General features: G+C 41.2%; 1 protein-coding gene across 3 annotated transcripts in view; it reads left to right on the top strand.

Moving 5' to 3' along the window:
- The window catches only part of SEMA6A (sema domain, transmembrane domain (TM), and cytoplasmic domain, (semaphorin) 6A), a 61,512-nt gene that overhangs the window by 21,287 nt on the left and 24,384 nt on the right, over nt 1–15,841 (top strand). For 2 of the 3 annotated variants that reach the window (XM_008939805.1, XM_008939804.1), the window contains exons 10-16: nt 569–700; nt 3,219–3,374; nt 4,808–4,984; nt 5,670–5,810; nt 5,906–5,986; nt 8,010–8,068; nt 9,900–9,920. In XM_008939805.1, coding sequence (XP_008938053.1) covers nt 569–700; nt 3,219–3,374; nt 4,808–4,984; nt 5,670–5,810; nt 5,906–5,986; nt 8,010–8,068; nt 9,900–9,920 — 767 coding nt within the window. Of the gene's footprint in view, nt 1–568; nt 701–3,218; nt 3,375–4,807; nt 4,985–5,669; nt 5,811–5,905; nt 5,987–8,009; nt 8,069–9,899; nt 9,921–10,052; nt 10,104–15,841 lie in introns of all 3 variants that reach the window. The other variant, XM_008939803.1, reaches the window with a different exon arrangement.

The following is a 15,841-nucleotide window of genomic DNA, read 5'->3' as shown; positions in this document are numbered from 1 at the left end:
TTAAGCAAATTCATGAGCATAGTTAGCTCCTTTCCATTGGGAAAACTTGTTGGAGATCAGGCTCGGGGAGGATGGAGTAATAATGTGCAAATACCAGGTCACTGGCACGTTGCAGCATGCTCCCAGTTTAATCGGCACCAACCTCTGAACTGTCTGCAGTGTATTTTTGAAACATGGCAAGGACTATGAGAATTAGTACCGAAAGATGCTGTGGCTTAGCAGAACTTAAATTTCCACATTATGGGCTCTGAATGAGCCTGGCTATTACTCCTCATGCATCACTAGTGGTACACAGAGTTTCCCAGATTCATTCCCTTCTTCAAGATTATTGAAATTACTTCTTTCTGTAGAGGCTTTGAAACAAATTATGCTGGCAGGAGCTTTCTGCTGGTTGGTGTATTTCAGGCTTTTCCATGGGGCTGGCTTTTCCTGTCAGTGCTCAGAGGTTACAGAGTTCAGGATTAAGTAGCTTGTGACAGGAAGACTTCTGTACAGCATGTTTTTCACTCAAAAGTTTTATGCATAACTGCCGAATGAGTAACAATTTCTGGGAAATGTCACTTTGCAGCATCCCTGGCTCTGCAGTGTGTGCCTATGACATGCTTGACATCGCCAATGTGTTTACTGGGAGATTCAAAGAACAAAAGTCTCCAGATTCCACATGGACACCAGTTCCTGATGAACGAGTGCCCAAGCCCAGGTATGTTTCATGTGTAGTGATATTGTTCTGTTCCTGCATGCAGAACAGAGGGTTTGGTAATTTGAAGAGCTTTGTAAGGTGCCAATACAACTGAAGATAAGTGTTGTAGCAATAAAATGAAAGTGGAGTTGCATTTGGATCTCGGGCATGCAAGTGCAAATTTTTCCACTTAAACAAGATTTCTTTAATATAGATCAGGCCAGCATCAGATCCACTTGGTCAGAATAATCCGTCACTTAAGGAGTGGTACAAGTTACACACCTGTTGAAACTTGGTTCACTAGTGCTTATATCTCATAACAACGCCTCCACTAGTTCTGCAGTTTGCTGTTCTGCGGTTAACATGCAATTTATGTGCTATGGAGGAAGCACCCTGGGGAGAAAAAAAAGCATTCCATCAAAATGGAGATTCATTTTACCTGCTCTCCTAGGAGCTGTTTCCTCCACTTCCCTCCTGTTTGCATGTGCCTCCTCTATTACACTCGCTTCCCTACAAGTACCCATTTCACACATCTGTATGTCTGTGGTGGCAGCTGAGCTTCCACCTAAATCCAGATTTGACCCGTGATGTTGTAGAATTGCCTAGTACTCCTGTGCTCTCTGGTTTTGGTCTGAGCCTTGATAAGGCACTTGCTAGCACTGTTACTGGTTTTTCTTCTGTTTTGCAATGTTTAACCAACTCGCTGGCATGATGGGCTGGCTTGGCAAAGCAAGGCTACATGAGGGCTCCAAGGGTGTTTGGGAAGGGAGGAAGGAGTAGAAATCTTCTCTCTCAGTAGGAAGAAAGAATTAAAAGTTGCATTATGATTTTGTGGGATGAGCCAATAGCAGGCTAAGAGTTATGATGAAGATGAGTTAATACTGCTCTTCCTAAGTCAGCAGGATATGTTTCATGTAACATTTGGCCATTAATCTGCTTATTAGAAATAATCATTGCTTCTAACTCATGTTGAAATGCATGGGAGGCACAAGACACCTTTGAAATAAGGTTTGGGTTTGTTTTTTGGTTTTTTTTGATATCTCAGTATGATGCAGAAACATTAGTGCTCCTACTGATCCTAACATTTCTCAGAAACATAACAGAGCTTTTCAGGGGCATCGCTTCCCTTTTTGGCTGAGGTGCACAGCAGGATTTACTCAGTTTTGTGTTACTCAGTTAAACCAGTTTTGAGATTAAAGAAACATAAATCCAATCATATGATAGGGATTTAAGCAGAAATGGGCCTCCAGATGAGATACACATAAACCCTAGGCACCACAGTGCCAGAAGGCCTGGGCTGCTCCCTGGAGCTCTCCAGGAATGTCACCTCATGAATCAGTGCCCTTGCAACAACCTATGAGACTAGTGATGCTCCTTCGTTTCTCCTTCTCTTCCTCTATTGCTAGTTCTATATGCAGTTACCAGATCACCCAAGTATTTTGCACATTGAGAGGCAGAGCATGCAGTCTCTGCATGTACTGTTCACTGTGCAGCTGTGTGGAACCAGACTGATTGACCTAGCTAGTCCTCTCCAACCCTGTGCTACCTTTGGATATTTATCTGAATCTGAGTAACAGATATGATTGGACTAGTGCTATATTTTGTTCAAGCTGGCATTACTCCATTGGTGTCAGTGGCTCTACCAATGTCCAAGCAGATGAAAACTGGACACTGTTTATGACTGGGTGGTTCATCTCTCATCTTTCATATCACAGTGTCTCAAAGTCTTGATGAAGCATAATGCTTTAGGAAATGGGATCAAATGGACTTCTTTTACTTTTTGTTTTGTTTTGTTTTGTTTTGTTTTGTTTTGTTTTAGAAAATAATCCAAAAACTATTAATAATAGGTAAAGCATTTTGCTGCTGCTTGTGTAGAGATGACCTGACCAGGCAGGAAGGTTAAGTTAGCTCGGAGGAGATTTTAGGAATAGGGTGACCAGATTTGCATCTTAGCTGTTAGAGAATTACTAGATAACATTTCAGTGAAAGTCCTCAATGTGGTACTTCAGTCTGCTTACTCCAAGTTCAAAGAAGGATAAAACAAATATTTACATGGATGTTTGCTAGGTTGTCTTTTCCAGTAGTCCACTTTCAACCAAACAGGACTGAAAGTAACATTCTTTGACATGTGTTGAAAAAATTAACTTCCTTCTGAATGGGAGTGTCTGCTTTTATTCCAGCAATCACCCTGGTAGGTTCCAGATCAGAAAGCATCTGTGCCAGTAGGCAGCATCAAGCCAAATGCACACATGCAGTGATCGGGTTCCATGTGAGTGGGTGAACTACAAACTGTGTGTGCCGTGCTCCTACTGAAGAAATGTCTTTGTGCTTTTAGGTGACAAGTTAAATTTGTTTGAGTAGAGGATAGAGCAGGATTTTTAGGCTTCCCCTGAGGGGCTGAACAAGTCCACCAAGCTTCTCAGTTCTCCATTTAAACCCTTGTAACGCACATCAGATTTCACGGAGGGCCTCATTACAAAAGGAGACTTGCACTAGGCATCAAATAAGTGTCCTGGCTTTACCCTCTTTTTATATTTAGGCCTGGTTGCTGTGCCGGCTCTTCATCATTAGAAAAATATGTAAGCTCTAACGAGTTCCCAGATGATACTCTGAACTTCATCAAAACACATCCACTGATGGATGAGGCTGTACCTTCCATTGTCAATAGACCCTGGTTCCTGAGAACGATGGTCAGGTACGTACCTCCAAGTCAACTCTTGCCCTCATTGCAGCTGTCAAGTTGTGCTAATAGTCTCGCTCAGAATACTCTCAAACTTTGTAAACGTCCTTGTGTGCCAGGCATGCATCCAGCTAGGAATGATAGCAGTGCTGAGCAGATGCTACAGAACTAACTGCTCAGTTCTCAAGATAGGAAAAAACTTCAGTCCTTTCTAACCCCACTGTGCTGAAACCGGATCTTGGAGGAAACACTGTGTGAGGAAGGTTTACCCCCCTGTTGGCTTATGGGTCAGTGTTTGAGATGGCTCTATAGAAAACTTCGGGCAAGGATCAGCAGACAGCCCAGGGATATGTACACAGGATACAAACATGTCTGCCAGGATATGTTCACAGGATATGAAGATGCCTGTTTGGATCAGTACTGGTGTGTTTTAATATTTACAGAAAAGTACAGGCAGAAGTAATCACATAATCTGTATCCTTTCTATGGCAACAAGAGAAAAACAATAATGAAGAGATTTGAAGACTCATAAGTCAGCAAGGCTCAAATACACCCTCCCTTTCCTATCAAAATATGTTCCCACTTTCTGCCACGGTCACTATACTACTTAACTACTCTCACTTGTGAACAGAATAACATGACTAACTTTTGATTGTATTTTCCTCTCTTCCTACATACAAGGGCAGAGCTTTGTGCCAGGCAGTGTTTAGCTCTAGAAGGATCTGATGTAGTGTCACTAATGCATCTTCTGTCAAGTCTTTCTGTCAGGTTCTGTACCTTCACCCAAAGATGAGAGCAGAAAGCTTGGCTAAGCACTTTCCTTTGATCACCAGTACCAGAACTGGTACCAAACCACCCATACTCATTTTCAGTGAATTGTGTCATCCCAGGATTCAATATCATCTCAGCACTGAACTCACTTAGTGACAGTTGTGTGATTATTTTTAGTGAGGTAAAACAGTGTCTAGCATCTCACTGTCACACTGGCACATCTTTCTCTGCTGAAAAAGTTGAATATAGACCAGTTATCGTTATTGCTGCTTTTAATGTGACAGAGATTGAAATTACGAAAAAAAAAAAAAAAAAAAAACACTGTGCTAATTTTCTTTCCCTGCCTGAAGAAGTCACCAGGCTAGTACTTTGCTTTTGATTGGAAGAATAGTTCCTAAATGTTCTCAGACTCTTAGCACCCCTTCAGCTTTCTGCAAACATTTCTGCTAGCTATTGGACCTGTGGATGTGCAGACAATCACACAAAAATACCCTGCCATTTGAGGAACCAAACTGGTACAGTCTGTGTTGATTTATAGGGTTATTTAGCTAAGAAAAGTGCTTAAATAGTTAAATAGCTGCTAGAAGGCTACCACACTGTTACCTGACATGGAAGAAGTGATAAAATAAATGCCAGTCTAATCCCAAGTGATGCAGAATTTTGTTCTGTTATTCTAGATACCGCCTGACTAAAATTGCTGTGGACTCTGCCGCTGGGCCATATCAGAACTACACTGTGGTTTTCCTGGGATCAGAGAAAGGAATCATCCTGAAGTTCTTGGCACGGACAGGAAACAGTGGTTTCCTAAATGACAGCCTTTTCCTGGAGGAGATGAACGTTTACAACCCTGAAAAGTGTGTATCTGATTCTTTGTACTCAAGTATGGGTGACTTTGAACTTCTGGCTTCCCAGAGAGCAGGTTGTCCCACAAAAAAAGGAAGTGGTTAGAGAAGCCAAGTTTTTGAGTCCTTTTAAGTTGTTTAGGGAAGGGTTGTCTGCTTATCAGTCTCTACATTGCAGTAGGATTTTTTTTTTCCAGTATGTGTAGAAAATAGCCCATCCTATGCAGCAGTTGATGGATAATTAAAAGTGAAATTCTGCGAAGGAAGATTAATTTTCTAATCCTACAAAAAAAAAATTTATTCTTCTCCAAATAACTCATCAACCAGGAAGCTCCTCTTCAAGGGAAATTTCCCACATTTCAGCCTTCCTCAAATATACCTAAGAGGGCTTTGAAGAGGGCCATAATCATGCAGAAGTTTCAGCTAGTTTGAGTGCTGGAGAAGAAGAACACAAAAAATGAAGGGCCCTCAGAAAGCTTGTCCCTCTCCACTTCTTATTCCTCTGTCCCACACATTTTTATTACTTATACGTCTAATGCTGGTTTTAGTGGCTGTTGTATGGTCTTTTTCCTTGGATCGTTCAATTCTGCCTTTCTCAGGGGATTTTGGTTGGTTTTTTTTCAGCTTGAGTAATCACTAAGTTGTTGTTTCCCAGCAAAACTCATTTATAACCTCCTGTCACTTTTGTTTGGCTCAGGTGCAGCTACGACGGTGTGGAAGAGAAGCGGATCATGGGCATGCAGCTTGACAAGCCCAGCAGCGCCCTGTACGTCGCCTTCTCTACCTGTGTCATCAGGGTTCCTCTGGGGCGCTGTGAGCGTCACGGCAAATGCAAAAAGTAGGTGTTTTCTGGTGGTGTTCAGATGCCCGTGCACCAGGCGTGGGGAAGGCGGGAGTGCTCATGAATGCCCTCTCGTGCTTTTCTTTCTCAAGGGCCTGCATAGCATCCAGAGATCCCTACTGCGGATGGGTGAGGGAGAGCGGGACGTGCACGCAGCTGCCCCTTGGCTCCAAGTGAGTAGAGGCTCTGGCTGGACTGGCCGTGAAGCTCTGGCAGTGGCGCCGGGCGGTCTTGAGTGGAGCTTTTGGAAACGTGGAGCTCCTAGGGAAGGAAAAATGTGGGAAGTGTTTGGTTCTACCTTATTTGCATTCACTTCTGAAATGTCTCACAAATTTTTTGATGTGAACTCTCAGCTGATTGGTAACCACTGAAAGAGGAGGAGGAAGAAAATGAAAAAGCTGTACTAAGGCCCGCGTGTTATTGAAAGAAAGGAACTGGACGGGTATGTCTGGACCAGCCCACACTGGAGCCATCACAGCTGATTAAAGAAGCAATAGAATCCAAATTAAATTACTGAAGCAATTTGTCCACTGAAAACAAAACCAGTCCTTGTAATTTACTGTGCATTGCTAAGAGGAATCACAGAGCACAGTAAGAGCTTAAAGCAGATTCAGTGAAGTGCTGGATCTCCCCGTGCTTAACAGTAGAATTTAGTTATTTTATAATAATGGAAGTCTCCAAAGATTTGCTTAAATGTGGTTACCAGGGCCTCCTAGCAAGAAATAGACCCACTTTAGAGCTCTTATTTCTTCACCACATCTGACACACCTCACACTTGCCCACTCTGAGGTACAACCATGCTTCATCAAGGTAGTGGTAGAAGTGTAGTGCAAATATTGTACAACCTTGACAGCCCCACACTTCGCTCTGCTTCTGTACAGGTGTTCAGTATATAGTGGATGAGTTACCATCCCAGTGCTTATGTCTTGTTTTTAATTTGGTTTCAATTCAAATTGTTTTGTCCACTGGGGATGCTGTAGCTACATCTGTCTGTGTATGCCTTACTGCAAGGGTGTGGACTGCTCCTGACTGGGCATCTGGTAGAATAATGTTAAAATGCGCCTGCATCTGTATGGGATTTTCTCAGCATTCCCAAAGCACTTGAGTCTTTTTGCAAGTCCATGGCAAGTTGTAGGGAACTTCCATGCCTTACTCTTAAAAACGGCTCTCAGATATATCAATAGATTAATTGAGGCAGAGGCAGTGCAGCACAGTGAGCAAGGCAGGTGGCTCTCTGTCCAGCACATAACACTTGGGAAGGGGATCCAGATCAGACATGAAGGTGCACGGTGAACTTCCAAACTAGCCAGCAGGAGGCAGAGATGTTAGGTGCCCTCCTGGAGTAGGGGACAGTTAAGCCGGAGTTTTAAGAACATGGAGTTGGGAATGACGTGCCTGCAAACACTTAATTATGGCTCAAGAGCAGATTCCTAACTAATGCAGAGAAGGGCTCGTGTTGGAAGTTTTTCTAGGCTCTTGTCATTCATCTTTGACTGTTCAAAGAACAGCTTCGCTAGTTATCCCAAACCACAGGCAGAGGTTAAGAGTGTATAAACTGGGCATGTCAGCTAGAAAAGCCTGTGAGTGTTTTCCAGTAGAGCCCCTTGAGTTCAGTGAAATGTATTCCGTGGACTGGACCTTATTCCTTGCAACCTCACCCAGTGCAGTATCTGACTGCTGAAATGCAGGTCGTCTTCCTCCAGCACAGCACCTACCCAATGCATTAGCTTCCTTCTCACATCAAAGTATAAATGCACCTTGTCTACCATATGGACAAGTTAAGGTAGGATCATAACTGCTTCTGATACTATCATATATTATCTGTAAAAATCTCTGATAGTATCTTATCTGTAAATATATATATAAATATCATAAATCTATATAATAACACCTATATATAGTATATAGAGAGTTGACAGTTTAAAAAACATCAATTTATTTGCCTCCCTTGACAATGAGACATGCAGTGGATTTTTTTTTTTTTTAAAAAAAAGTCAAAGCATCATCAGTAGCCAAGAAGTCATTAAGCAATGAGAAATAACTTGAATGCCTATGTTGCAATTTTTCAGCCTTTGTGTGGAAGTTCTGAGAAAATGGCCAGTTTCACAGTGAGGCTTTATTTCAGTTGCATATGTGATAGTTGCTTTCTGGTGGTGACTCTTGTTATTCACAGTTTTGTTTCTTTCTATTATTTAGACTGCCATTTGAACAGGACATAGAACATGGCAATACAGATGGCCTGGGTGACTGCCAAAGTAAGCAAAGCATTTACCGTCTATTTACTATGTGTCACACCATCCTTCTTAATGCCTCAAATCACTAGTACCTGTCGGGTGTAGAAATGAAAAGTCCCACGACAGGGACAGCAACCACGGCTGATGATGCAGGTTCAGAAGAGGAATGGTTGTTTAAATGTATTTAAAGAAAACAGCCTAGCTGGTGTAATTTATACAAACACCAGACTTCAAAGCAGTTATGTAGCAAGAAAACCTCAGTTCTAGAGGATATTCATTATATCACTGACATAATGAATTGAGTGTTCATTGACTTTATTAGCCATGGTGGTTGGGTTGTGTGTGGCGATGTACAGAAGTAGCTTGGTTTCTTGGTGTAGGCTGCGACTTGGACTACATTCTCATGGAAGACAGGGAGAGAGTGAAATGTATATTCAGCTTTGGATCCAAATAAAGAAGTAGGAACTACTCAGCATGTGAATCTGAGAGGATTTTACACATTGGGGGGACAGCGTAGTGTTATAAAGGATCAGGCACTACTGACCCCACCTAAGAAACTTTATTGCTAAACCTTTATGTGCTGACAACATGAGTTAGAAGCTTAAAAACATGTTTTAGACACTTATATTTTGCATTGCGGTGCTTAAAAGTGCGCAGTTTGCACTACATGCAAAGAAACCTTGCAAGCCAGTTTCTTAGCCTTCAGGAATATTAATATCTGTGTTCTGGACACTTCTCATTCCCCATCTTCTTGCCAAGGTTGGTTTCACTCTGAGCCCCAAATATTATTCATAAACCTTATGGAATCAAGAACCACATTCCTTTCAGTGCAATTTGCAATGATGCCTGTAGGTACAATAAAACTACTGAAGTTGAGGAAGTAATGTACAGTGAGAAAGTTGTTATTTTTGGAATACAGAACAAAATAACAGAGGGCTAGAGTGTGCCCTGGGATAGAGTGCAGGCCAGCTGCTCTGGAGAGAGCCAAAGCCTTCTCATGCCTTGTGCTTCCTTGTTCAAGTGCCATTCATTACTGTGATTGCCGTGATTGAGGGAGGTCAGGGATTACAGCCTCTGCATGCCCCCCGTCTCAGCTACTTCTTCCTCTGTCTGCCCTAAGATAAGGTTACATAGGCTGTCTCTTAAGTTTTTTGAGGGAGGTGTACACCTAGTCCCTCCTGTGCTCCCTTTAAAATGGGTTAGCACCAAAATCAGGTCAGTTCCCAGCTGGTGCAACTTTGCCCTTTTCAGCAAGTTCTGCCCTCCTTGGGCAAATAGGTTAGACAGGCATGGAGTGTACCTGTTATCAGCTAAATATAAAAGAAAGGTAGGAAATTGTCCAGAAACCCCATATTGTGCTCACAGAGAGAGATCTGCTCCTGTGTAGACAGCAATAAAGCCCATACATTTGCTTAAATCCCTCTGCATCCTTGAATGATGCATTGAACCTTGACATTGCACAGGAGTAGATTTCACTCCCTGCTAACACAGCTATCTTATCACTTCATGTGGTCTTGGGTTGTTGGACTGCTGTCCTCATTGGCTCATGTTGCTGACTGCATCCCTTGTGCTGCCTTGCTTTAGATTAGGACTCCATCTTGCAAAGAAGTCTGTGGCAGGGAGGACACTGGCTTTTCCACTTGGTATCCCTTGCACAGGGCTGGTCATGAACACTCTCAAAGCCAGATACAGTTTTGGGGTATATCTGAATATTAGTTTTGGCTAGGTCCTGAGGGTACTAATCACATAAACACAAATATCAGCTGAAACATAAAGGGTTGCTAGCAGCAAACTATTAAGAAGAAAAAATGAGAGAGAAGTAATTATTTTTTCCCTGTTATTTGTCTTTCAGATTCCTTCGTAGCCCTGAATGGTAAGGAAGTTCTTAGTTTCATTACTTACTGACAGTAAATCCGTTTTGGAGGAATCACTTTTTACTAATCTTCTAAGTATTTTAATACTTTTGTTTTATTCAATGTTTCTTCCCAACTTATTTTGTTCATAGACATTTCAACTGCTTCACCCGATCATGAAGTGTCTTACGACACAGCGTATGGTCAGTTTATGTTTGTTTGGTTTTTTTTAAATTCTTCCCAGATCCTTTTGTAGTTAATAGTTCCCATACTCAAATAGCCATTACCCTTTTTAGCTTGTTTTGTCTTGGTTTTGAGGGCCTGATTCACTAATCACAACTAGGATCAAGTCATACCTTTTGATTTTCAATCTCTCTAGTCCTCCCTCAAAACTGTCTCCACTGAATTAAAGTCAGATATATCCTATTTTAATGGCATGTTAGCAGACATCATTAAGAGCATGCTTCATCGGAGCACTCAGACAAAGGAACACTTGGATACAGGGATGCATCTTACCTGTTTGCCAGGAAGAACAAAGCTCACATCCTACTTACGAGGGCTGGTGCCATAAGAGATACCTTAGGGAAAGGAGCAGAACCGTTCCTGGGTTACAGAAAGAGCTCTCATAAGGAAAATTAACCTTTTAGCCATGTGAGTTGTGACTGGGTTTTGCCTAAATTCCTGAAGGTTCCCATGACTTCTAGAGTGACTAATTTGTTTTGTCCATACTTGTAGTATCTTAATACCCAAAAGAAGCCTGGTCTGTAAAAAAAAAAAAAAAAAGAAAAATGTGGTTTTGCATAGCAAATTAAATTACCTAAACTGAACAGGAGAGTTTCTGCAAGCCTAAAGGAGCAGTTTCCTATGAGGCAGCCATTATTCTGTGCTCACAGTACTTTCCACCACTTTGTTCCTTATTTTTGGAAATGGATTATGCTGTTACTTGGAGTGCAGAATAAATGTCTCCATGAGAAATTACTACATAACAAATAATCAACTTAATTTCAAACCTGGACTTATATTGCAATAGTTTCTCTTTATAGACATCCTGAACAAATATAAGTACCCACAAGCTAAGAGGATGTGTGGTATTGCTCCCAGTGAAGTCAGTGGCAAATTTCATGTGGGATGGGAGCTTGCTTGTGAAGTTGCTTTCAAGCTTTACAAGACTAGCAGTTCATCAGAACTGGGGCAAATTCACCATGTGTTTGGTTGAATGTAGCAAGAGGTAGGTTAGTGAGCAGTTGCGATGAACATTTAATTTATCCTTTCATCTCCTGCCTGCAGTATATGTAGGTACAGAGCAGAACCGCTCAGTACAGCAGAATGTAAATAACTGGAGGCATAGTAATACTGTTGAACATTTGTAAAAATAAAATCAAATTCCCCATGTTGTTTATTACCAGGAAATGGAAAATATGCAGGTGAAACTTGTTTGAAAGTATGGTAATAAAAACCAGTGAAGGGAATGTACAAAATCAAAGACAATTTGAGACTTCATAATGTGTGGAGGACTCATGGCTTCATCTGCATATACAGCTTGTACTTTCTTTCACTTGAAAATTGCTACATTTCCAATGCACAGAGCAGTAATTAAAGAACAGTAATAATAAAATATGTTCTACTGAATGTAAAGATAAAGAAAATGGCCTTAAGCATAGTGCTGATGTGCCAGAAATGTTCCAGATTTCCTGCTTCTGAGTGCATTTGTAGGCTACACAGTTATAGCTCTGGGGCTGTGGTTCTGGATCCCATCAGCTACCATATTAGTAGGGACTTTAGCAAAGGCTGGTCTTTTATTCTGACCAAGAAAGCAGAAAAGTTATTCAAGTGAGCAGTAGAATGAAAAAAGCTGCAGTCCTAGGGAATACAGGTAGCACAAGGGAGGACATTTTACTATCCGGGCATGTTAAGCCCAAAGAAGACTCCATAAGTTAACCCAGATTTTAAAGTAGGATCCTGTGGGCAGATACAATGGAGAGATGCTGACCCAACATTTGCATTAGTTCCCATTCATGCCTTGTGTTTTACAGATGATTTCATTAACCATCCTCAGGTATATCCTGATAATACGTCCTCTAGGCAAGTCAGCTCTTCCTTTTATGGGTTTAGTTAAAATACTTATTTTGATATTACTGCAGTCAGTCTTTCTTTTCACCTAGCATGGCAAAATATGAAAGGAAATGTGCTAGTCACCTGTGTTAGCTTCCACATGAGGAGTGTAAAAAATTTCAGTATACATGCTCGTGTTTGCTAACTCTAGTGACTACTCTGAGTAATATTTTTTTTTTTGAGAAAACAAAAATTTTATAAATTATGCATTTTTATGTTAGTGCATACATTAAATGCATAAATAAATGGTATTTCACAATACATGAAGCCTCAGAATGTTGGGATATACCAGAATACCAATGAAGTGAATGCTCAGGGTGCTTTGGGATCCAGTAGTCTAAATATATCCAAAGGCATCTGAAACTCCATTTGTAAAAGAAGCCTAAAGGCCTGATTCTCTTCATTTACTCCACTTTAAATCAGCTCACTTCAACAGACTTACTTGGAATCTGCAGCAGCATGAATGAAAGGAGAAACACGCCCTTAATCTTTGTATTCTTGTCATCAGCCTGCACCTGAATTTGGCAGGTAGGCTCCGCTTTCTGGGGCAGTCTCATGTGATTGTTTGTAAACAAGTAAAAGTACAAAGTCCACACAGATGACTGTTCAAGAACATCCCTTTTGACACTCAAGAAGATAGCAGGCTGCAGGTTTCAGAAGGTCAGAGAGAAATAATGCAAGAGCCATATAGTTAAACAAGAAGATGAGGCTAGATTCCTCTGCAAAATTGTAAGCAGCTTCAATTACCTTTGGAAACATCAATTCTTAGTGAATTGGGCCCTTATTTTACCCCCTAGCCATAGTTCTTTCTCCCTCTGTAGTATTGATTTTGCCTTTCCCTCTAATTGTTTAATTAGTTTGCTATAGCTGTTAATAGGATAGTGTGCAGACATCTTAACCTCTGAGATCCTAATGACTTGTGCATATTAAAGCGACTATCAAATACATATTGAATCCCTGTCTTTGTTTTAAACTAGAAAAAAAACTCTTTATACTTTACAAGTGCACTTCAGAGCAAGCTATAGTTGCAGAAGTGCAGCCCTTCTGAATCATTATCCGTGCCTGTAGACACTGAGTGCTTTTACTCTCCTCCTGTTACTTGATTACAGCACTCCAAATGAAACTTTTTGCAAATAATGGAAGCATCTAAACCAGATTTTTTTTAAAGTGTGTCTATTTTGATTTTCAAATTTTGCTTTAAACAAAGAAGTTTGAAAAGCACTGTGCCTCCAGCTTTTCAAGTGGTTTGTTTTAAAACAAAGGCAGATTTGGTTTTTGAGATGTTTAGGTACTAACCGATATTAACAGAGAGGCATTGCCCACATCTCAGATATGCTAAAGCCTCTTTAAATTGCAGCAAAGTCTATTTATACATAGCCAGAGTGGTAAAAATGGTGTAATGGCAAAAAAAAAGCCCACTACATGTTACAAACTATACAGCACATTGTAAAGGTTTAAAACCAGTTCTGTCTGAAAGGGCCAGGACTGAGTTGCCTGCCGCTCAGTCTTTTCTGTTTAGGAGAGAAACTTAAGTAGCTCATACATTTGTGGTGCCACTCTGCTCAGAGGTGAAATTCACCCAGCAGGACTGGCTATTCAGGCACTTACAGGACATGCTGATACTGCTTCTGGGAACAGCCACTGCCCAGTGCTAAGTGTTTGGAGAATGCAGTTCTGACACAAGTGGGACAGGCTGTTAAAAACTAATCTGCTTCTGCCCTGCTTCTTAAAAATGAAGTGGGAGAAATTTTTATCTTGACTGGGTGTGGAAAGTTGTTTCTCAGTGTGTACTAGACTAACACATTAGTAACAGAGTGAATAGACTGATCTCTCGCGTTTGTGTGAAACCCTTGTATACCTAACAACCATCTGGTACACATTAATATCTTCACAAAGCCTTAGCTTGCCATTACAAAGAAGTTCTCTATGCATTTGCAGCATATGGTTCAGTATTTCCCTCCCCCCGCCCCCGAAAATGTGTCCCTTAGGCATATATTTCCTCTCGATTACTGTATTAAGAAATGTTTTTCTTTAACCATACTTGCATCTTTTCCTTAAAATTCACCCTTTAAGCACACCTAAAGTGCAAGTGTCTGGACAGAGATATGGGCATATAAATGCATATCAAACACAAGCATAAAATGTGATTGCTACTTGGCAAGATTTTCTTCTCTTTTACCTCCTTATCAAGCCTATGACTAATTGCTTTCGTATGTTGAGTGCAGCACTATTTGTAGGCTGACCAACTATTGTACACATTATTGTGGTTGCTGAATGGGCTGTTAAGTTGGAGACTGGAGCTCCATGAATGCTGGTACTGTGGCTTAGTCCTCAGGGAAAAGAAGACATGGAATTCTCATCATTTCCATTTTCTGGCCTGTTCTGTGTCCTGTTATTTCTCTTATTTCTGGAGGACGAGCACAAGAGTTGACAAGCGTGAAATGTTGTAGGGGTGAATACTTTTATACTCCAGTGTATTCTTGCTTTAAGAGGGCGCGTGTTTTCAATTGCTGGGCCTCTACCTGTCCTTTTGGAAGCAAGCACCCTCCTGGAGGATTGATGTGGAGCAGGCAGCATGTTTGGGTCAGAGTCCATCATCGATCTAGCTGTGCATTACCAATGCTCTCAAGCCATGCCGTGGTTTATGGAAATATTTTATAAGAGGATAATGTTTGGCTTCTCTTTTCCATTTGATGAACGTTAAAAGCTCTGTCTTCAACAAAATACAGTCTCTAATTTGGCGTGTTAAAGAAAAATAGCTGGGAGAAACCACACCTCCTATCATGAGAGGTAAAAAATAATCCAGTGCCCTTGACAGTATGAGCCTTCAGCCAGAGGTCCAGAGCTAAATTGTATGAATAATTAGCTGTAGTAGCTGAAGGTTGGCTTCCTGGTAACAAAATTTGACCAATTTTTCCTGCTAAGTGTACCAGTTACAGAAGTTAGTTGTGTCCATGTCGTATGCAAAACACAGTCCAAAGTGCTGCCATATATAATCCTGTGCAGTAAATCAGAAGAGCTCCTCAAAAATACGTGGAGGAGCATAGACATTTTCTTCCTCTAAGACCATTAATATTCATCAGGACTTCTTTAAATCATAGCAGCATCTTAATAGAAGTTGCAGCTTTTTTTGCTGACTTCAACAGTACTTCAGCCCCATGATGCCCGTGAAAGGGATGGATAAAATGAAGCACATGGGTGCATTGAAAAGCTTGGGAGCATTGGCAGCCAGCATTTAGATTTTTGATTGCTGCAGTGGAATTGGGGACCTAGGTTCATCAGCTTTCTCTGCACTTCTTGGAGCTGGGGCTGATTGGCTTTAAAAGCCATTTAAAGCAGCTTTTTTGAGATGAAGCTTCATAACACCTTATGCTTAGCCAGTGACTGTTTAAAACTATGGAAGCACAGTCTCCGCCTGCCTAGCTCTGTGCCTTGTCCATAAGGCTTTAAATTTGGGCTCCTTGTGTTGCTCTATCTCTGCTGCAGTGAGTTTCAAATTATTTTTCTGAGCTGTGAAACAACATCAAAGGAAGGAGCAGGGAGAAGGTCCCTGCTAGGGCAGTCTGTAGTGTGGTGATTGGACTCCTCTCCAAGGCAGACTCACTTCTAAGGAAGGAAAATTAATTTGCTGGGCTGTTAAAAAGGAGGCAGGGAAAAGAAGGGCTGCTGTCTGTCTGTCTGGTGTTATCTGAAGAGCAAGTGTTATCTGCCATTCTGTCTGTGAATAATCCAATTCTGTTAGTTTGTGTTTGAGCATGTTTCAAAAACCCCTTTTTTGATGGACTCTTTCCAGAAAGCAGGTACAGGGAAATACAGTTACTCTACTTAA

This window comes from Merops nubicus, unplaced genomic scaffold, assembly GCF_000691845.1.
Source record: "Merops nubicus isolate BGI_N331 unplaced genomic scaffold, ASM69184v1 scaffold38644, whole genome shotgun sequence".
Taxonomy (NCBI): Eukaryota; Metazoa; Chordata; class Aves; order Coraciiformes; family Meropidae; genus Merops; species Merops nubicus.
This window is presented reverse-complemented; position numbering and strand designations above follow the sequence as displayed.